Source organism: Anopheles cruzii, chromosome 3, assembly GCF_943734635.1.
Source record: "Anopheles cruzii chromosome 3, idAnoCruzAS_RS32_06, whole genome shotgun sequence".
In the NCBI taxonomy this organism is placed as follows: domain Eukaryota; kingdom Metazoa; phylum Arthropoda; class Insecta; order Diptera; family Culicidae; genus Anopheles; species Anopheles cruzii.
In genome coordinates, this window is record NC_069145.1 from 86,303,435 (window position 1) to 86,324,654 (window position 21,220).

Here is a 21,220-nt window from a genome sequence, read left to right on the forward strand (position 1 = left end):
ATGATTAACGGTAACGAAAACGATATGGTCGCCCAAATTTAAAACCCACTTTGCTAAGATCACGCTAATACAGGTTAAACCAAGAGACCAACCAGACCATGTATGGTGTAGCATGTAGCATAATCATTATCTTAAGATTTCATTTAATGAGTAAGTTATTTTTCGCCTTTTCCGCCTTTTGGAATTGGTTAATGGTATTTTAACGAACCTGGCCCAAACCAGACATCTCTCGCCACACCACTACACGCGCAATTCGGCACAGCTGAGCGACAGCTGTCAGCAGCGCGCTTTTGTTTACAATCTCGCCCGTTTTGACAGCACACGTACGTGTCGAATCATTTGCTTTGCTATGTACTCGCGGCGGCGTCGCCTACTTGTGCTTCTTCGGGTGCTTACGATCCTCTAAACGCGACGGCAATGCAATGTGGTGTGTAAACAGTTGGCCGGCGGCAAACGGTCGAAAGGAGTTACTGAAAAGAGGCCTCGATGTTGCCCCAGTACGAGCGACTCGCCGATTCGGCGGGGACCATCATCGGCGATGGGTACGGCGGTGCGATGAGAAAGAGTACCGTCCGCATCCGCTTCGGTAAAGTGGCCGGTGGGACCGCCGTGCTGCCGATCGTGGGGTTTCTGTTTTGCGTCGCCTGGTCCCTGCTGTACAACTTTGAGCAAGCGAACGCAACCCACTGCCTGGTGTACAACTTTCTGCCATCGCTGTCGGCCGCCATCGGCAACTATCAGCCGCAGCGGTTCGTCTGGCAGCTGTCGGTGCTACTGCACGCCCCGCCCCGCTATGCGATCGCCTTTCTGTACAAGAACCAACACCTAACGCTGCTGGCCCGCAAGCACCACCGGAAGGAGTGGGCCTACTTGGCGTGCATACTGAACATCATCGAGCTGAGCTCACTGGTTGGACTGAGCCTGTGGACGTCCAGTTCCAGCTACGGTAAGGGGTCGAACGGCCCGGCCTGGGTCACACCTGCACGCACCCCGTCTTAGATTGATTTAGTGTTCGTTCGTGTTTTGTGTATTGTGTTGCAGAAATTCACAAGTTTTGTTTCAGTGCCTTCGTGATCTGTTCCATCGTGTACATGCTGCTGATGGTGTTTATCAACCGGTTGACGCGCGTCGAAGAGCTGCTGACGCTGGCGGAGCGGAAATCGTACCGGTACAAGCGGCGCCTGCTGTGGGTCAACATTGTCTCCATTCTGCTGGCGGTGTACTTTTTCGTGCGCCACAACAAACACTGCGAACCGTTCGTGTACTCGCTGTTTGCACTCAGCGAGTATCTGTTCGTCTACTCCAACATCGGCTTCCACATGACGGCCTACTGGGATTTTATCAACGCAAACATGTACTTCCATTGGCGCAGCGGCATTCATTTTAGTTCCGTTTGAAAACAAAACGATCAAATCGGCATGTACATAAAACCAATCAGCGCGGGGTCGCGGCGTAAGAAGATGATCTATTCATTTTCAGGCAGTTTTAAAACATTATCAAACAGGAAACGGATCAGTGATACTTTACCAATATTATATGCAATCGTACAATAAAATAATGCTTCAACAACACTTTGGATGATCACTTTTTGATGTGAAACTCTTCCTCGATTTTGTCCGCAATCATCTTGGCGATCGACAGCGAACTCGTGGCCCCCGGCGACGGTGCGTTGCGGCAGTGCAGGATGTTTCGCGACAGCGCCGTGTTGCCCTTGCCGTGATCGAACACGAAATCATCTACCAGATTGCCATCGTTGTCGAGGGCCTGGGCCCGTACACCGGCCGGTCCACGGCTGACGTCGTACTCGTGAATGTCGGGAATGAATTTTTGCAGTTCCCGCACCTGCAGTGGTATGAACGCAGAACGAGCCACCTCCATCATGCCGGCCCCGATAAACTTGGACGCCATTTTGATCAGTCCCGGGAACCGCAGCGCGTCAATCAGCTCCGGCACATTGATGTCCGACCACTTGTACCCCTCGCGACGGAACGCCAGCACTGCATTCGGGCCCAACCACACGCTCCCGTCCATGCGCGGCGTAAAGTGTACACCCAGAAACGGGAACCGTGGATCCGGCACCGGATAAATATTTCCCCGCACCATATGGCACTTGTCCGGGTGCAGCAACAGATACTCGCCCCGGAACGGCACAATTTTGGGCACCGCCGAGCATCCGGTCATTTCGGCCAGCTTGTCCGACTGCAGCCCACCGCAGGTCAGAATGTTACGGGCGCGTATCGTGTCACCCTTTACGCTCCGCACCACAATCGGGTAGTCCAGCTGGTCCGGTGCCTCGGTGAATTTGGACACCTTAAAGTTGACGTACACATCGCCACCGGCCGCCTTGAAATCACGCGCATAGTACTGCGTCACCATGCGCCAATCGACGATCCCGGTGTGGGGTGACCAGATGGCCTTCAGTCCGTTGCAGAATGGTTCGATTTCTTTAATCTTTGCCCCATCCACCAGCTGTACTCCGGGCACATTGTTGGCCAGTGATCGCTGGTACAGGTCCTGTTATGGGCAAACAACAAACGGAGGGGATCGGCGGAATTACTTCGAAGCTATAAATATCGAATTCAGTGCCCTGAAGGCCGCACGCACGCGATATGGGAGCACGGGCGCGCGCGTACTCACATTCAGCCGTTCTACCTCCGCGGGGGTAGTGGCCACGATCAGCTTGCCGACCTTCTTGTACGGCACGCTTTTCTCGTCGAAATACTTGTAACTTAAATGCAACCCTTCGACGCACAGTTTCGCCTTCAGGGATCCCGGTTTGTAGTAGATGCCGGCATGGATTACGCCACTATTGTGGCCACTCTGGTGAAATGCTAGCTGGGGCTCCTTCTCCACCACCGCCACCCGCAACGTTGGGTGGCGCAGGAGAATTTCACGGGCCGAAGCCGTACCGACAATGCCACCACCGACCACCACAATGTCGTAATTTCTGCAAACGAAGGGAAAGAAGAAAACGGAACAAGGTCATGAGCCTCCTATCACTGCGAGCCTGCACCACCCCCGAATTACGATCCGAAAGAGTACGATCAAATATTTACCCACCTGTTTGCCTCGACAGAATACGCCCGGCGAGCAATCTTGGCTACGGTACATGGTACAGTCCTGAGCATCATTTCCCTACCGTTTCTAAGGCACACACACAGCTGATTACTACTACTCAAAACAAGAACGACGATCACCAGGCAGCCCTAAGGGTTCTTTCCGCGCTGGAGATCACCACAATCACTCCAACGTTGCGAAAAATTAGCGCCGCACTCTGGGTGGACTCGCTGCTAGGGACCCTCTGTGCGAGTGCCCTCCTTACCAATCAGACGACGGTGATTGACCTTGTGTGTGACATTGTTTTCTTACTACAAAACGGCACGACCCACCACCCACCACCCACTGGGGGGCACAAGCGAATACGATACTTGCGAAAACATAAACCACGTGACGCGGGCGGCGCCGATAAAACTTTGACAGCCGCAGCTTAAAGTTCGCTGCGCGTCGAAAGCTCAATCGAATTCGTACGCCTGAACGACACCAGAGGGCGCGCGCTTGGAAACCAAGACAATGCGGGAAGGAAGAACCAGAAGAACGCCTTTTCTTTCCACAACGTATGCCATGATATTTTGAAACTAATAATAGTATTTAATGATAATTTTAAGCCTCCTGTCGAAAGGTACGAAAAACACGTCAAAAAAGAACTTTTCCCACTTCCAACCCCGGTGGTGTTTCACCTTTTTAAACCGAATGTTCCTGGTTTTCGTCGTGCCCATTGTTGCCGGCCAATTTGACACACCGTGTGATATGTAACAGAAAAGTTGTAGTAGGCCTAACACGAGGACACGAGGTGAACACGTGGATGGTGGTGTAAGAAACCCAAAAACCCCACAAAAAGGTTCCATCTAAGGATGTGTCGGTTTTATTAGGAGTTCGAAAAAGAGATTGAATACTGCAATGTAATTAATGTTTGTAGTTCTTTTAGTTAAGGCTGCCCTCGGATTGGAGCCGGATGGGTTTCTCCTCCGCGGAGGCGTCTCGCTTCGGTCGGCGTGGCCACGTAATCGACAACAGAGCGAGGACGCCACGGAAGCCCAACCCAAAAATATGTACATACATTCTATTTATCGCTCGTTATATTGGCTAATAAAAATACGAGAGGCTCTTTCATATTCTCCTGCCGGGCCCCGCGCCGTGGCGTGTGCGTTATCATCATGTCGACGCGCTTGAAACGCTATGCCATTTCAAGCGAAAAATGCGCGTACCGCCAGCAGCAATAGCAATGCCAACAAAAATGTAAGGCTTCGATGGCCCACGAGGGCCGAAACAAGAGAAGTACCACACACCAACCATATACCCCCACAAGACGAAAGAGCGGGAAACGTGAATTTCGGAACCACATTCACACATTTCTCTTTCTCTCACTTGGGTTTGTGAGAATGGTGGTTCGAATCGGTGCGCGCCCCGGTCCGATGATACCCGGGGACCAACAACACGACGATAATTTCAAAAGCAAGCCTTCCCTCCAGGTGGCCAGAGCCGCCAACCACAGCCCAGCTCTCGTCATGCCCGCGTGCGGCCGGCCAGCGCATGTAAGACTCAATCTCTCGCTCTCTCTTTCTTCTTGTATCTTTTCTTTTGGCGGCATCTTCGAGCCCGCGGTCTTCTCTCTAGCAAGGCGCCAGAGCTGCAAGAATTCTCATCGCGGACCCGGCGTGACGCGTACTTCAAAATCTCCCGGGATCTCCAACGGCTTCTGTGTGTGTTGGTGTTCCAGCGGCACTTCCTTCCGGTGAATGGGACTGCTACGATAGGCATTTTCTTCGCCGGCTTTTGGCGCGAGTAACAGGCTTACTATGTTGTATTTGGAAAATTCGACAGAATGGACTGCTTTGACGGAAACGGATCTATATAAGCATATCAAAACAGAAATATTCGTGCGGTTTGAGTTGTAATTTTTATAAAAATAAGTTCTCTCAATTATATCATCTACAACCGGATTCTAGAGAGAGATCTAGTTCGCTCTAGATCTGTTTTGTCTCAATGCCGGGAGGAGGTTCCAGCACCACAAACAGGTACACTACTCCTCTCACGACGTTAATGAATCGATTTCGAATTGTGCGCGCGTAGGGAAAAATACACGCTAATCCAGCACACACAAAGGAAATAACACAAATGAAGGAAGCTAGCGCTTACAGGAAGGCCCTCATTCTAGGGTCGAACAGGCCGGAAAAATAAGCTTTCCCGTGCACATCCGCGCACCGGGTGATGCCACTTTTGGTTTTAATTTTTACGATGCGCGCCCTTCTATCCGGTGGTGTCCCGTCAGGGGTGGTTCTGCTGTCCCACATTTTCTCTCTATATAGAAAATCGAACGAAAGAGGTGGTGCCGTGGTGGCCATATTCGCAACATAGTGTCACCGCCAAAGAGGTACGCGCATAAATAGCTTTATTCCGGAACGGGCTCTCTTGCCGGCAAAGAGAGCGCACAGCCGCGCTCCGGGGACGGGTAATATTTGAGGGGTGATCTGCGCATGTATTTGGAATCCATGCCCCGCGCACACAACCACCTTTCCCGAGTCCTGGTTGGTTGTATGGGAGATGATGTAAGAGGAAGCACTCTCCCCTCCAAACAGGGATTCCCAGCGCGCACACATTCTGTGCACGTGTGTCACCTGGTGTGCGTGTTTCTGTAAAAAAGAGACCTTTCTCCCTCTTTTCGCTCATAATGCCCCCTATCGAAAGGGGGTGCGCGCGCTGCGTGGTGTTCCAGGTGAAAGGTAGTTGAGGGAACCCCCTGGGTCGGCGCTTCAACCGTAACCATAGGCCGCCTGCCCGAGAGGAACCCAACACACCCCGCGTCTACATATATGCTGCTGCACCACCGCCGTGGGCTGAGCATGTGTTAGTGTTTCAGTCATGTTGTGTGGGTATAACACCGCGTACCACGACCAAACGGGAACGCGCTACACACGGGGTGAGACGTCAAAAGCTGATCGTAGCAGGCAAAGGAAGTCTCTTCCCTGGAAATGTGGAAATTTGGAGTTTGATTTTTCCACGCGCAGCTGCATGATTTGTCCCCTCTCGGGACACACCAAAGCCGCGCGTGGGCAAAACAGAAACATATATACCTTTCTCCTGAGGTTTTCCGGAAGTAGCCTCTTCTATTCTGTGCGTGCACAGCAATCCGCCGGCTGTAACGACGCCAAACTAGAATATGAAAAGCGCGCGCGTCACCGGCCGGGGGTTGCTTCGATCGGATCATCTATCCCGCGCTTCCGCAAATGAATTGCATTGGGGTTCTCTCTTTCTTTTTAAAACAGAATTATGGGGCTTTATCTATTTTTACTCGTTTCGTTATCGTATTTGAGCTCACAGAGTTCCACGGGAAATAGAGTTTCATCAAACGGTGTATATGCACAGCAGCGCGCGCTGCTTAAGTTTATTTTTTACTCAGTAAGTAATCCGCTTTGAAACTACTACACAACACGCGGTTACCAAGCAACGACCCATTGTGGTTGCTGCTCATGATTCTGAGCAGAAAAAGGTTAAACGATGGATTCCCCCAAAAAGAAAGGTTTAGCAGCAATAAAAGAAAGAATTGTAGTAAAAAACGGAACGTAAAACGATTCCCGCAAAAAAAACGATGACACGTCACAAAACGGTGATTTACTAAAGCATTTTAAAGGAAAAACAAAAATGTCTAGAGCAAACTTTAAAGGATTCATCTAGAACCGTGAGTCAAAAAATAGATAGAAATGTCGCACGCTTAAACACTAAACACGTAATTTTTTGTTGTTGAAATTCTACGTTAGGTACTCTTTTTGTCATTATTACTATTATTGTATTACGCCATCCATTTCTTTCTTTCTCTATGGTTTACACTCTCAAGGAGAAAGTATCCTGCTGTCATCCCCCGTTCAACGAATAGGCAAAGTGTGCTTGGATCGTTTCCATCACCACAATCTCATCATCTCGTTGTCTGAACTATCAACTGTCGATCCGCAGAGAACTGACCAAATCGTGGAATTCTTGGAGAGTACCATTTTTTTACAGTTAGAGAGGTGGCGTGTGTGTCAATGTTTTCTTTTCTTTATTTTTTGCATCCTCTCACATGGCGGACGTCTCGCGCCATGAACGACCTTAAACATTACCATAAACATAGTATGTACTGTCCGAAATGTTTAATTAAACGATGTGGGGGGTGTTGTGTATATTAGGGCTTTTGCTTAATTTTTGGATGTACCACCCACGAGAGGACGCGCCAAACACCGTCCGTCCGTCCGTCCGACACACGTGGTGCGCGGCCAACCGGCCGGCGGGAGCGACACATTTTGGGATTGTGGGGGGCGGCGGATCAATCGATCGTTACAATTGTTTTACTCTTCTTTAATAAATTGGTTTATAGTGCTCTCCCGCGCTTTAGCTCCATTCTACTTGGTACACAAAATTAAAAAACATAATTAAGTATAAAAAGAGAACTAAAAATCATTCAAAAAAAATGTATCCCTCACTCTAGAGCTGCTGCTTGATTATTTTAGGGTCCTTTTTGTTTTTTGCACTATTTTGCAGAGACATTCAACGTAATCTATGTTGCACTTCCTCTTGCGGTCATACAGTGTGTAATGTGTGTGGCTGGGTGGCTCCTTCTATTATTTTCTCTACTTTGCAATGAACAATGTCCCCGCCGAGCGGTCCTCTACTATATCTCTATGTGTTCTTGTGTGTGTGTGTTTTGGTCAGGTTTGTAAGTTCCCGTCGTCCTTTTATTATCTCTCAATATCTCTCTCACGCCTTTGCTCGTCGAGTAGTAGTAGTAGTAGTAGTCACACTGTACGGTGTAGTGTCCTGGGATGCACGGCGCGTGGCGTTTGGTAACGTGCGCCTCGGCTGCCTTGGGGCCACACAAATATGAAGGGGAAAGGATGATGCACGACACCATCTCGTCGTCTCTCCCCCCGATACACACTAAAGAGGGCTCTCCACAAATCGAAATTGAATTACATCAATTTGATGATGAGATCCATATATAGTCTCTCAGCCACCTTCATGGATAACACACCTCAATGTTTTAATAATGCTGTGTGAGTGAGTAGTGTGTGATTTCTGTCTGACCATTTGTGTACCTTTTTCTTTGCTATAATACCACTCATCATCATCATCATAATCATCACTGCCAATATCTCCTATGCAACACGCGCCGCGGCTAATGTATGTTTTGACCCATTTTTAATGACTAATGTCCAGCCGTGTTTCTGCGCACCCTCTATAGCGCACTCGTGATTTTCAGAGGCTCGCAAGAGCACTCTGTTGCCTCCAACAGTCTTCTAGAAGTCGTCTAAAACTATACCGAGACCTGCGACCTGTGTGAGTGGCTGGCTTGGCATAGATTGCTTAGATTACAAACTGAGCTGAGAAAACATTCCGATACTCTCTCTCTCTCTTACTAGGGGGCCATCATCCTGTTCTTCTCGCGCGTCCATTTACTAATCTCGCGTTTGTGTCCGTCGTTACCGTTCTCCTTTGTCGGGTGCTACACACTTATTCTTATAGCAGAGAAGAGGCTGCTGTTACTACTTCGTTCCTCTTCCACTACTCACCACCTTATGGTAGGTGCGCGCAAAAAGTTGTATGCCTTCGCGTAACACGCGCTGAATCTACTATCCTGCGCTTTTCTGCAACTGTGCATATGATGATGTTCCGTTCTGTGTGTGTGTTGGTTTGCATAACTCTTTCTTCTTTTTGCATAACATATATATTTATATATATATGTATATGCACTCAGCATAATTGTTGTTGAGAAAATCCTGTTGTTTTATTATCGTGTTTTCTCTCGCTCTCTTTCTTTCTTTCTTTCTTTCTTTCTCTCTCTGTCTTGTATAACTGGCGTACTGCGTGTGATTGTATGTGTGTGGTGAATGGGTGTGTGTGTTGTGTTTTGCGTTTTTTGTTGGTTTTTCTCTTCATCATTTTTTATAAAATATATACACAAACAAACTTTACAATTGTTTTCATCGATGCATATACCTTTTGCAGCGCGCGCCTCGCTCTCTCTCCTTTTTAAACGCAAATTCAAAATAATAAATCACCTATTACTAGAGTTATTTTGTTTTGTTTGTTTTTTGTTTTTTCTTTTGTTAGTCTCACTCTCGAATGTCCACTCATTCATTACGCATCCTCATCGTCTTCTTCGCCCTCGATTGAAGCATCATCCTCCTCATCTGAAGCATCATTCGCGTGTTACAATAAAAGGGTCGCGCCAATAATGCACACACGACGACGCACAAGTAGAGGAGACGCACACGAGAGACATACATAAATCGGTGGAAGAGAGATTGAAAAAAGAAGAAAAAAGACGTAGAAATGTAATATCAGCAAACAGATTTCTCAAAACACAACAACATATTATCACGCAGTGGGCGGTGGTGGTATTAAAAATGACCGATGCAGCAAAGAAAAAAACACCAAAGCAACCTGTGTCGTCAGTGAGCTGTGTTTCAGGAACAAGATCCAGGAGCATGTGAGATACCGGAACATAGGAGGCTGTGTATCGTAGACACACGCGTTCTTACCACGATGAGGCGGCAAGGCACAAAGTAGGCGACGGCGCGAGTTCAAACACATATTTGGCGCGAAAACATTTTCGCGATCGATCAACGGAACCACACACAGGGGGGGACCGAGAGTCTAACGGCCTGGACAAGGATATGTAGGACGAGCATCGGACTTCGCTCGTATTCCGAAAAACCAGAATGTGTGCGCACAGCAGCGCTCTCTTTGGCTACCAATTTTATTTGATTTAACCACCACCACCACACCCAGGAGAGAGCGAATTTGGGAGACAAAAGCTTACCTTCAGCCTCGATGTCCTCTTCATCGCCGTAGGGAAGGTCGTATTCCTCGTCCTCGCCCTCCAGCTCTTCACCTTCGTCTTCCACATCTTCCTCCTCTTCACCGGCACCGTTTTCGTCTTTCTTCACTTTTTTGGATTCTGGAGTTTTCTCCTGTGCGCGATGATAAGAGGGTTAAAATAGATTAAAAATGTTGTTACAAAAGTGCACACAAATTTTGTGGAAGATTGTTATTTTTGGAGGTTAAATGTAAGCGAATGGCTTTCTCGGCAATATAATGAATCTCCTGCTTTTTTTTGGCGGTTATCCCAAGGGCATAGGGACTTCTTGAGGGCGCCACCACAGCCAGCAACAAGAGAGAGTACACTCTTCTATCATTCTAACCTATATACAATAGGGTACCCCACGCGCAAACTCCTTCTCCACGAACAGAGCCGTGAGCCGTGTGCTTCTCACGCAGCAGGAGCTTCACAGCAATTGAATGTATATGACGCCGAAAACGGCATTTATAATTGCACAAAATCAATATCTCCCATAATCAAAGCTTTTCCCTGGTTATGAAACAAAATATGCACTTCTCTGCGTGTATACACGAATGTCTGATGCCCCTCTTTTATCAGTCACGCGTCGTGTCGACATCGATCAGACTCTAATTTGGGTAGACGAAGTGTGTGAAAAAAGCATCGAGAAACATAATCGATGAAGAATCCATACTTTGCCCTAGTACGCGCGTGGGTTAACGCGGAAGAGAGTGCAAAAGAAGATGGACCACACCATTACACGGGGGGCCACCATCGCATAAACTCCTTCCTGTTTTTTTTTTCGTTCGAAAAAAACAATTCGACCAGAAGCTCCTTTTCATAGAGGGCGCGCGCTTTCTTCATGCTCCACTACTGGGCGACTGGTGTGCGTAAGTTCGCGCGTCCACAGGAGCAACGTACGCGTTTTGGTGGCAGAAAAGTTTGTTTACCTTTCCACTACCACACACACATTAGAGCGCCCCACAAACACCTCTTACATAGCAGCAGCAGCAGGCTATGCACGCCGCGCATCCTCTTCACACACGCCACCATCGATCTATGCTTACGTGTAGCGTCGTGGTGTGCGTGATAAGCACGCTTCGATCGCTTCAAAAGCCGGCATTTTTGACAGAAAAATTAAGAGGCTGACCCTGATTGAGTGAGTGTGCGAATTTGATAAAAAGAAAATGATTAAACGCGCGTCACTCGCACGTAAATGATCTGACCCGCATCAATAATCGATGTGGTGCGGCGGCGGCGTCTAAAATATAATTGGAAAAATAATCTTTGTATTTGTACATTGATAATATGTGCCACCCTCCTCTCTGCCCCGTGAGCCGACCCGGTGTGTTGTACACACTTTTCAACCGGCGTCTGGCAGTGCGGATGTGTGCGTGACGCCGCGAAGCGAAGCATTACTCTACTTCTACACCTCACACTGAACGCTGTTATGTGACGCCAGCGATGATGCTCACGCGTCGCCGCCAACTTTGACCAAGGGGTGTTCTGGTTCTGAGAGAGGAAGTGGCATTTTTTACACCAAACACCCTACCTACAGTAACACGATGTGACGGAGGCGTCCTCTCCTCCAATTTGTCCACCGGGGAAACGAAAAAACTTAATGTTGCGTGAGAGAGAGAGAGAGTGTGTAATACTTTCATATTTCGAATAATACTCTAGCCGCCGCCCCCTGTGCGCGCGCGGCGTACTCTCGCTGAACCCCACAGCAGAGCTTACTTTCGTCGTCAAACAGCACACCAGAGAAAAATGAAAACTATTTTTATTTAAATTTTGAATCATTTGCACAATATGCCATTCGAAGAGAGTGAGAGCTTGGCAAAATAAGATTCGCATTTAGCCTCTTTCTAAACGGAGACGCTACCGCGCGGTGCGTGGCAAACCGACGCGCCGCCACCGCCGCCGCAGCCATGTTTTTGTCCCAGAGAGAACGCGCAACACACCGCCACCCCGGCCGGGGGCCGTATGCATCGAAGTGTATAATATTTCGCAAGGTCGATCCAATTCCTATACACCTGTGCGCGCGGCGCGGCGCGAGACATGGCGTTGGCTGTGGTGCAATGGTTTCTTATGGCAAAACTGAGCACAAGACGCGCCTACTGAGCGTGAGTGAGTCTCGCCCCGTCGAATGTTGTGGGTTTAAGCCAGATTAATATGCTTAAACGCATTTATTACTCAGTGCCCTTTGCGCCATTTGTAGAAGGAGCTCTCTCTCACGCACGACCAGCAAAAGCAAAGCCTGATGGTCCTCCTGGCCTGATATATTATTCCATCTCCAATCTCAAAAGGGATCAAAAATAGATTTGCCGATGTTTGCCCGTTTTTTCTCGGTGGTCCACCAGAAAATGCACACACTCTCTAATTGGTATGCCACGGAAGATGATAATTCCAAACACACTAGCTCTCTCCACACTGCAGCAGATCGATTTGCGATATCATCCTCCTGAAAAAAGGCCACTATTCGGCGAAAAATTAGAAACTATATACAAAAATGGGTACAAGCGCGCCGGTAAGAATTTTAAAAGGCGCCATATTTCCGCACACACTTCAGAGCGCATTCAGCAGCAGGCGGCGGCGGGGCTTTCTCACTTTACGCCGTTATGTTGTATGCATGTGTGCGTGTAAGTAGCCACTCAACCCTGTACCTCTCCGTTTGATGTGTGTGTGAGAATGAGAAAAAACACCGGCCGGCCGGTTTTCTTGTCAACGAAGAACAGAGCAGGGCGCGCGCAATGGAAATGAATGATGGCCGGCCATCGAGAGGTGGAAGAACCAACCACTCGACACGACGCGTAGGAGCATTTTCCGGGAGTGAATATCTTAAGTACACACACGCACGCACGCACACCATAATTCACTGAGAAGAATTTTGTGGCTGTGCCCCGTTTCTTCCCAATTTGATAGTGCCGTAAAAGATAAAAATCTTTAGATTAGGACACAACAAAAAAACAATAAATATGCGCGCACATCCTCCTACGTAGAATGCACACACACACACACGTGAGTTCTTTGGCCAAACAAATTGACGACACTGGTTTTGGGGTTCATTCCGAGTACAGGGGCTGGCCGTTGCCGTTACTGTCGATCCATAATCGATGCAAAAAATAGTGGTTCCAATTCGCGGGGCTTGGCTTCACTACTATTTCTTCTCTTCAAATCTCACTAATCCGGAGAGCTGCGGTGCACGATTCCAAACGAATATACATTATTCCCCATCATAGTAACCTAGCTGGGCTGTGGTGGAAACAATCCATGGCGCGTACAGTGAAAGGATAACATCAGGAATAGAGTACACACTACTACCGCACAAGACAACGTGTCACACACACAGGCGCGCATCGTCGCGTGTTCTGTATACGCATACACTCGCAAAGTCGAACACAACAAGCACGTGAGAGAGCGAACACATCCACATGATGTTGCTACACACTGGCGCGGCGCAGGACCTCTTTATCGGAGAAAATATCCTCGCGCGTCCACCACCGCCTGCTCCCGGCGCGCGCGTCATGGTGGTCCTAAAACGGCGTCGTCGTTGTGGTTTTGGGAGGGCTACCCAGATTCGCATTGACTTGAAGATGGCCCCGTTGTCTTCGGTGCGCGCTCGCGGGGCGCGTTGATGGATAATATGCGCGGCGCGGCGGGGAAATCAGTAAAGATTATAATAATAATACTCACCTCGGCAGGCCGCTTGACTCCTTTCACCTCCTTGGTTTCGGCTTTCTCCTCCGCCGCGGCAACATTCTCGACCTCGACTTCACTGTTTTTGTCCGCGGAACTCATTTTATTTGGTTTGGGTTGGTGGTTTTTTCGCCTTTCCGGTCAAGTAAATCGTTAACGACGCGCTGCTGCTGCTGCTGGTTGACGCTCCGTTGTGCGTGCGTGCGTGCGTGTGAGTCGGTGCTGTCAGTTAGCGGGATTTCTCTTCACGCGGAATGAGCGCGTTTTTCCAATTTTCAGCTTGCTGCTTGCACCGGGGGCCGATAGATTATACCGATCACTCTCTACACACTTCAGCGTACGGTTGATGAATGTTGACCTCAGCGCGCCTCCTCTTTAACAACTAGTAGTCTCTATCGCGCGCTTCTGTTCTAGAGGCCTCTTCTTTCTCTGACGACGCTCTTTCAGTCTTGCGTCTCGCTCTGGGCTGCGTGTGCGTGTGTGCTGTGTGACAGACGAGGACCGGGAGGTACAACAACCGCTCGGGACAAACGATGCTAGCGCACTGACCGCTCGAATACGACTGTGGCGCTGCTCCGGGCCGGCATGGTGAGGTGTGAACGACAGCGCGCCGGTTGAGCGACGGCCACGCCACGGTGGGGGAAACCGCTTTTTCGTCACCGGGACCCTTTCCGGGCCAAATGTAGTTCAGGTTTAATTTTTTGAAAATATAACGCAATTTTAGACACCAATCTGCATCATTGCTTTGGGGGATTAAACTAAATTGAAAAATCTGTTTCTCCCTGACGAGGGATGCATGAGTAGAGTGCAGGCAAAATTTGGGTTGCCGGCATGAGTAGAACGCGTCGGTTGCATGATGTTGGGACGGCGTCCGACGCTTGCGCCCGGCCTACTGTCTACACCATCAGATCCAGCACTACGTTTCGTCTCGTGAATGTCATTTCTTGCCCGTTCGTTGAGCAATCTCCCGCGCCGCTTTCTTATCGAGGCGTCCATTGCGAACACCTATTTTGCGAACAGACAGCCTACCGTGCGGTAGCAAGAAGTGAATTTTCCGCTTCGGAACAACTTCAGGCCGGCAATCGCGGTCCCGGCAATCGACCGGCATCAAGCACTCGCATTCACACCAACGCCGCGCCCGCGAACAGCAGCAGCTGGGGTACGGTGCGGCGCGCGTAAAAGATGCCATCTTTTTTATCGCTTTCAAACCTGTGTGGGGAAATTAGCAAAGCCATAATCTTTCACCAGTGACGGGTAGTATCTCGTTGTTGAAAGGAGCATCTTTACTTTTGCTTCCATGTTGGCGGAATTTGGAAACAAATAGTTTTTTTGTGGGGAATTGGGGATAGTTTTTTTGTGGGGGAACTAAATTGCGGTTAATTTTGGTTTGTAGTAATTAGAAGTAATTGACAATTGTTTGCGCACATTATATGGGACCCGATTAATCGCCGACAACGACGAGCAATCGTTAATGTTTTGAGCAAGCACAGAGGCGTTATCAATCGCAGCGTGCTTTGGTCGCAAGTCGCTGTAAAGTGTGTGAGCCATTTGGGTATATGCTCAGGTCCCGCTCTTCCACAGGACATTCGAGGTGTGCGTGCTTGGGTGGCGTTAACGCGGCCCTTCCGAAGCTTGGCGAGGACGAGATTATTTATTTTCTCCGAAAGCGCGTGGGGTTGCTAATCAAAGTACCCAGCCACCACCACCCACATACTGCCACAGCAATAAAGCTTATCAAGAATTTGGAGCACGGCTTTTCGGAAGCGTCCTTAATCTTACCTTTGTCCACGAACTAAATCAACGGTCAGTATAAAAAATAAATGAAACTTTGGGAATTATTTTTCAAACATTAAAGCTCACCATGCACACTACTGCCATCTGGTGGCTTGAAGCACCCGAGCAGCTTTTGAAGCTTTCTCGTGCTCTCGGCAAAGCTTTCGTTTTGAAAGTCCTACCGGAAGCGGAAGAGGGCCATTCGAATCGGAAATTGGGAAAATGGAATGTGAAGCATTAACTTGAGATATGTTGTTTGCCACAACATAAGCGATACCAGATAATGTTGAATTATGCAATAACATTAAGTAAAGTACAATGCACAACAACGCAGAGAGAGAGAGAGACCCATAAGCGGAACTGCAATGATGTCATCTGAATCGTCCCCACCACCCAATGAAATGCTTTATTATGTTCACTCAAAATATTCACTACTTTCTCTACTTCTGACTCTCTGACTCGGCCAGGAGTTCCGAACCCGAACAGCCGATGTGTGTGCGCGGCGCAGCACGCGGTTCAGGAGAGCTTTAGAGTCACAGCACACAGCACACGGGCACCCGGGCACCCGGGCACACGGGCAACGAAATACTACTGACCTACTAAAAAGAAAGTCTCTCTCTCGCGCGAACGCCGCGTGTTTGATCGCCACCCGAGCTGTAAGTGCACCACACCGGAGGGCGGCGACGACTGTATGTGACTGCTGTGCGTGTTCCGGTTCCCGTACCACCTCCCGTCTATACGCGACGCGGCGACGATTGGCTGTGAAGCTGTGTATGTGGCTGTTTGCTCTGCTTTCTCTCTCGTTCCGCGTTTTCGACTAGTAAGTCCCCCGGTGGCCCGGCTGTGTCCGCGGCCTGGGACCCAGCACGTTACACAAACCAGTCCCATCCTAGCATCCGCGCAACGAACAACTAGTGGCTCCGATTGGACCATTGCAGTAGCCCCGTCGCAAGTCGCAAAGCTTCCTCTCCGGCGTGGCCACGAAAAACAAACGTTCAGTTACTGGTGGGAGATTTGTGCAGTACACGCGATGGGTCGGCAATAGTTTGGCAGCGTTCGGAAAGATCATCGAAAGATGATTTAAAATATGTCCGATTTTTCAACACTCCACTAGCGCACATCCGAAGAAAGCCGCCGGACACGGGAAAGAAAGCAGAGAAAGTTCGCCAGCAGCAGCAGCAGCAACAACATGTGCAGTACGGTGGTGACGGTGACGGTGGCCGCAGTTTGTACAAGTGCAAGATCAAAAAGGCGCATATGGAGTGGCGTTTCGGAGATCAAGTAGCACCGTAGCGCGTGTTCGCCACAGTGTTACCGAACGACGGTCCAAGAATTTGGGCAATGATTAGTGCGCCAACGTGTCGGATGTTAGTTTGTGGCCATTTGTGGGCAGTGGCTAGAAGATAGTACGTGCCAGATCCAGCGAACGACACGGCACGACTAGTAGTAGTGCAAAACAGTGACAATCGTGAAGCCCAATAGTCTGAAAGCCGGTTGTCCTTTCAATTCCTTGCGAACTTGGGGCACGTGACGGAATTGGTTAGATAAACGTGAATCCCGAACTAAACGATTCTTTAGTTCCGATTGCCACAATCTCAGCGCAATCGCTTCAACGATTCGAACGGGCTCTCTTACTTCACCACCATGGTTGCCATGGAGATCGGCTCCGTTCAATCACCACGTAGTAGCGTGAGTAGCAACGTTATGTACACAATTTAAGGTTAAGTTGTTGGGCCGCATCTCGCAGTTCAATCGCAGAGCTCCGAGGCCAAAGTAGAGCAACGGCAAAAAAAGGTGCGCCTCTGTGCAGCAGTTTGCATTTGCGGTAGAAACACCTGTACTTATGTCCCCCCCGCCATGAGGGGACACATATGCGAGTGAGCGGTCGCCTCCCGTTTTCCCACACGGCATGCAGCGCGGCACCGAGGAGAAGGCGCACGAGGTTCGTGGCCTAATTTTAGCACACGCATTCAAGTCTCGAGCCAGTCGTCACCCAGAGAACCGCAGCGCGCCGAAGAAGAAATGGATCGTGTGCGCGATCTAGTGCGTCATCGCTAGAACGGGGATCGGATGGAGATTGTTACGTAAACACGGTGTTGAAATAGATTTTTCTGGGTTCGACCAAACGTCTCACTTTCTCCCGTCCCGAAAGGGCTCGAAAAGGCGTCCCAAAACGGGAACTAACGGGAGTGGGCTGTGATCGGGCGCACAGGTCGTAACCGTCGGAAGAGTCATTGGCCCCTTCTTCGAAGCGGGCTTTGTTTGGGTTTGGTTTTTCTTCTGACCCTTCCATCGGCATCGGCATCACAGATATCGGGAGTCGATTCGTCTCACGGGGTCGATCGAATCGATTTCTACTTTTACTCTCGTTTTACATATCGGTCCCCGGACACACCATATGGAAATCGACTTTCGCTTTCGCGCGATCGGTCGGTGCGGTCAAAGCGTTATGAGTGTGGTCACCGGGTGGTCATCGAGCAGATCGAGAAACAGATGCACAGATGTGAAAGTGCACTCGGGCAAGGTCAGCAGTCCCAGATGTTCGTGAAAGTGCACAGGGCTGAGGCGAGACAACGAACGGTAATTAATCGGTGGTCAAGGAGTTGGTGGTTGGTTTTGGGGAAAGTTTGCCGCAAAGGAGCAAAGCACAATCGATTAAAATGAAATGCTCGTACCCTCGGTCTGATCAGTTGATCGCACTCCCCGCCCAGCGCCGGGGTCCCAGTGCGGGTACGTGCTGTTAATAATAAAATCGCGCCAAGGTTTATTGTGGGGGGCGCTGCCAGGAAAATGGTTCACTGGGGCTGGCGCTCGACACCCGTTAGGTTTAAGGCCGCCTGGTGCCGGTGCCACAGGTGCCACCACACCATTTGAAGGGTGATCAATGCGACGCACGTTTCCCGGCTGTGACCGGAATGCCAATTACCGAACAGTGTTCGATCAACCATCAACACATTTTTCCGTTTCTCTTCGGATCTCGCACGACCTTCGTGTAGAGTGTCTTCACACTTTCATTTTGATAAGGCAAACTCGTCGCCTCGATTAGTGTTAAATGTTTCTTCTAATGTGTTTGTTAACCCACGAAAGAGTAATTGCGCAATCGCAACATTTACCAAAGATAACGCGTCGATCACAACACATTAGGGGGGTCAATGTAGAGAAATGAAATAAATGCTGATCCTCAGTTAACCTTTCACTTTTTCCATATCAAAACTTTGGGGACCACGCGGGGGCAAAAAGTAAAAGTTGCCAGCTCCGGCAAGGTGGGACGACCGGCGAAAACGGAATGCTCGGACTATCACGATGTGGTGTTTGGGGTGTTAATGTGTTGCGTGGCCGCTTTTGGTCACCGAAAACTGTTTATTTGCTCCGGATGAGAGACGGTGGTCGCGGCACACGAGGAGAAAGTTGCGAATCAACGCGTGACCGACCGACCCTCATCAGGTGGCGGAAGAAATGGAGATGAAGCACCTGGCAACTGGCGGAAGCTCCAAGCTCCAAGTATCTAAGATAAGAAACATGCCCCAGACTCAGCTTTTTTTGCTTCTTTCAGTGGCGCACCGGCGGCACTGGTTTGCTGGTGTTCTGTTCGGTCGTTTTGGCCGTTCTCCTACTCCCGCTGCTGACCGGGACTACGATCGCGGAAAGCTATGGCTACGATTCGGCCTCGTCGTGCGATCCCACCCGAACATCGCGCCGGGGCCGATCGCAGCTACTGAAGACAATCCCGTGCGACCTAAGCGTCCAGGCGTACTGCAACCTGCCCGGATCGGCCTACCCGTGGCATGCGGTGCGTCGGTTCGTGCACGAAAACCAGGGCCTCATGCGCCGGATGTACGGTGACGTGCGCCACATCTCGGTGCTGAAGGGTGAGATCGATAACAACGAGATCGACGTCGACGACATCGATCGGGCGGCCGAACGGTACGCGCGACCACACGCCAAACGGCGGCCCGAGGCTGGAAAGCGGTTAAAGTATCTGCGACCAGCATCCCAGTACGAGGTGCCGCCGCCGGCAACCGGCGGAGCTGGACACTATTTGACACGGGACAAAAACAACGAGATCCCCTTCAATGAACCCCATTTTCGGCCAGCGCAACAAAAGACAACCTCCACGACAACCGTGGCACCGTCCAGCAGCAGCACCAGCATTCCGGCGACCACAGCACCGACGACTGCGAACCCGATAACCACCGCCCGGAGTACGGAATCTTCAACGACCGGCGAATCACCACCGCACAGCAGCAGCAGCAGCAGCAGTGGCGGCAATGTTACAACCGAGGGGCCAGTTTCGACAACAGAGGCCCCTGAAACGAATGAAATTGTTAGTACGAGCGAGCGGACCACGGCTGCGTCGAATAAAACCTTCGTCGGAGATATCTTCCTGGCTGCCACCGATCCGGCCAACGGTACGTTCATAAGCAACAGCATTCCCATTGGGTCACCGATCGAGCCGCCGATCGATCTGCCCGCACTGTCTTCCCTGGCGAAGCTGGACACGGACAACGTTGCGGGTGACGGTGGGGACGGCAATGGAAAGATATCGTCCACACTGAAGCTCGTAACGACGACGACGACGACGGCCAAGACGGTCGAGGTTGAGTCCACCATCGGTGGCTATCCGAACGATCGGCTGGACACGGTCGATGGGGACGATGCCCTGGGAACGGTTGAGCTGGAAACGGTAACCGGTAACACGGTAACCACCGAGGCCGAAGAGGCCTCGGTCCCAGCAGCGAGCAGCGCGCTCCATTCGCAAAAGATTCGCTTCGAAAGCATCAAACCGTCGGCGGCAGCGTCGGCAAAGAAACCTCCTGGGGCCACCGCCGAGGGACAGCTTTTTCAGGATGCGGCCCAAAAAGAGACCCCAACGACCGTCACTGGGCGAGGCGTGTAAGTTTAGCAACCCGTTTCTCCGTTTGCTTCGGTTCGGTTCCATTTTTCTAATCCGCCGTCTGCTCTCTCCGTCACACAGCAATGCGTGCCCGGTGAAGGAGGAAGTGGTGGCCCCGTTCTGGGCGAACAACACCCGGGGCGAGGTACTGGCCCTGCTCAATCTGTACCCGTTCGAGCAGTACGTGCACTGGGAGAAGTGTACGCACGAGCTGAAGCAAATGTACTGCCGCGAGGGTTGCCGCTGCGAGCAGCAGTTCCGGCTGCACCGGCTGCTCGCGTACGATCCGCACAACGAGTGCCGCGGGATCTTCTCGGACTGGTTCCGGTTCCCTTCGTGCTGCATCTGCAAGTGCTACGATATGCCGTTCGACGTGCGCGTCACTTCGCGCAGTCCGCGCTCGCTGACGAAGGAATCGATCGAGCAGGCCGAAGACGAGCTCCAGAATGCCATCTACGAGCACGCGATCGACGACTGGTACCGGCGGCCAAAGGACGACGATGGGGACGGCGTCGACTGAACCGTGCCCCACACAAAAAAAAGACGCTCTCCACGAAAGGCTAGTGAAAGACGCTGCGCTGCGAGCTGAAAGTAGAACCGAAAAAGGCGCGATCGTACGCAATGCGTGCGTTCAAAAGAGAATTTTATATAGATACTTTTTATATACCGCGCGATGGATCGCGATCGTACCGCGATCGCGATAATATTTATAATAATAAACAACTTTCAATCGTGTATAGATATCTCTATGTAAGGTATAAAGGCGTAAATCGTATCGTATATAGGCTCGCGTTCTCGAGTTCCGGACCCTTTGAATGGTGTTGTGTTGAATTTCGTTTTAAATATTGCTCTATGATCGTTCGTTACGTCTACGATCGGTTGCCGTGATGCCGTTGGCCACAAAAACGGACGCCAAATGAGACCGCGAATAACAAATTGGCCAACAAAACAAGCGAGACGATGTCGGATGTGCGACGATGGGGAGC

General features: G+C 50.3%; 4 protein-coding genes across 4 annotated transcripts; 2 read left to right on the forward strand and 2 right to left on the reverse strand.

Moving 5' to 3' along the window:
• The first annotated feature begins 330 nt into the window (after positions 1-330).
• On the forward strand, positions 331-1,523 carry LOC128271298 (post-GPI attachment to proteins factor 2-like). The gene is made up of 2 exons (XM_053008757.1): positions 331-946; positions 1,042-1,523. Exons 1-2 carry the CDS (start codon positions 487-489, stop codon positions 1,395-1,397), a joined length of 816 nt encoding a protein of 271 aa, XP_052864717.1. The 5' UTR covers positions 331-486; the 3' UTR covers positions 1,398-1,523.
• Positions 1,244-3,320, reverse strand: LOC128271297 (L-2-hydroxyglutarate dehydrogenase, mitochondrial). The gene is made up of 3 exons (XM_053008756.1): positions 3,061-3,320; positions 2,638-2,947; positions 1,244-2,514 (listed from the first exon to the last, which is right to left on the reverse strand). The coding sequence occupies exons 1-3, from the start codon at positions 3,129-3,131 to the stop codon at positions 1,582-1,584; spliced, it is 1,314 nt and encodes a 437-aa protein (XP_052864716.1). The 5' UTR covers positions 3,132-3,320; the 3' UTR covers positions 1,244-1,581.
• A 4,403-nt stretch (positions 3,321-7,723) lies between these two features.
• Positions 7,724-14,116, reverse strand: LOC128271357 (bacchus). Its single transcript, XM_053008842.1, has 3 exons — positions 13,565-14,116; positions 9,854-10,004; positions 7,724-9,221 (listed from the first exon to the last, which is right to left on the reverse strand). Exons 1-3 carry the CDS (start codon positions 13,667-13,669, stop codon positions 9,169-9,171), a joined length of 309 nt encoding a protein of 102 aa, XP_052864802.1. The 5' UTR covers positions 13,670-14,116; the 3' UTR covers positions 7,724-9,168.
• Positions 14,117-18,796: 4,680 nt separating this feature from the next.
• LOC128271227 (protein spaetzle 4) lies at positions 18,797-20,754 on the forward strand. The gene is made up of 3 exons (XM_053008671.1): positions 18,797-18,841; positions 18,894-20,233; positions 20,316-20,754. Exons 1-3 carry the CDS (start codon positions 18,797-18,799, stop codon positions 20,752-20,754), a joined length of 1,824 nt encoding a protein of 607 aa, XP_052864631.1.
• Positions 20,755-21,220: the final 466 nt, after the last annotated feature.

Excerpts from the sequence above, each read along its gene's own strand:
- LOC128271298 (XM_053008757.1), top strand. The coding sequence starts at position 487 with ATGTTGCCCCAGTACGAGCGACTCGCCGATTCGGCGGGGACCATCATC. Across the intron at positions 947-1,041 it reads GACGTCCAGTTCCAGCTACG|AAATTCACAAGTTTTGTTTC; the intron begins GTAAGGGGTCGA and ends ATTGTGTTGCAG.
- LOC128271297 (XM_053008756.1), bottom strand. The coding sequence starts at position 3,131 with ATGATGCTCAGGACTGTACCATGTACCGTAGCCAAGATTGCTCGCCGG. Across the intron at positions 2,948-3,060 it reads TATTCTGTCGAGGCAAACAG|AAATTACGACATTGTGGTGG; the intron begins GTGGGTAAATAT and ends CTTCGTTTGCAG. Across the intron at positions 2,515-2,637 it reads CGGAGGTAGAACGGCTGAAT|GACCTGTACCAGCGATCACT; the intron begins GTGAGTACGCGC and ends TGCCCATAACAG.
- LOC128271357 (XM_053008842.1), bottom strand. The coding sequence starts at position 13,669 with ATGAGTTCCGCGGACAAAAACAGTGAAGTCGAGGTCGAGAATGTTGCC. Across the intron at positions 10,005-13,564 it reads GAGTCAAGCGGCCTGCCGAG|GAGAAAACTCCAGAATCCAA; the intron begins GTGAGTATTATT and ends CATCGCGCACAG. Across the intron at positions 9,222-9,853 it reads AGAGGACATCGAGGCTGAAG|ATGAGGAGGATGATGCTTCA; the intron begins GTAAGCTTTTGT and ends ATGATGCTTCAG.
- LOC128271227 (XM_053008671.1), top strand. The coding sequence starts at position 18,797 with ATGGAGATGAAGCACCTGGCAACTGGCGGAAGCTCCAAGCTCCAA. Across the intron at positions 18,842-18,893 it reads GCGGAAGCTCCAAGCTCCAA|TGGCGCACCGGCGGCACTGG; the intron begins GTATCTAAGATA and ends TGCTTCTTTCAG. Across the intron at positions 20,234-20,315 it reads ACCGTCACTGGGCGAGGCGT|CAATGCGTGCCCGGTGAAGG; the intron begins GTAAGTTTAGCA and ends TCCGTCACACAG.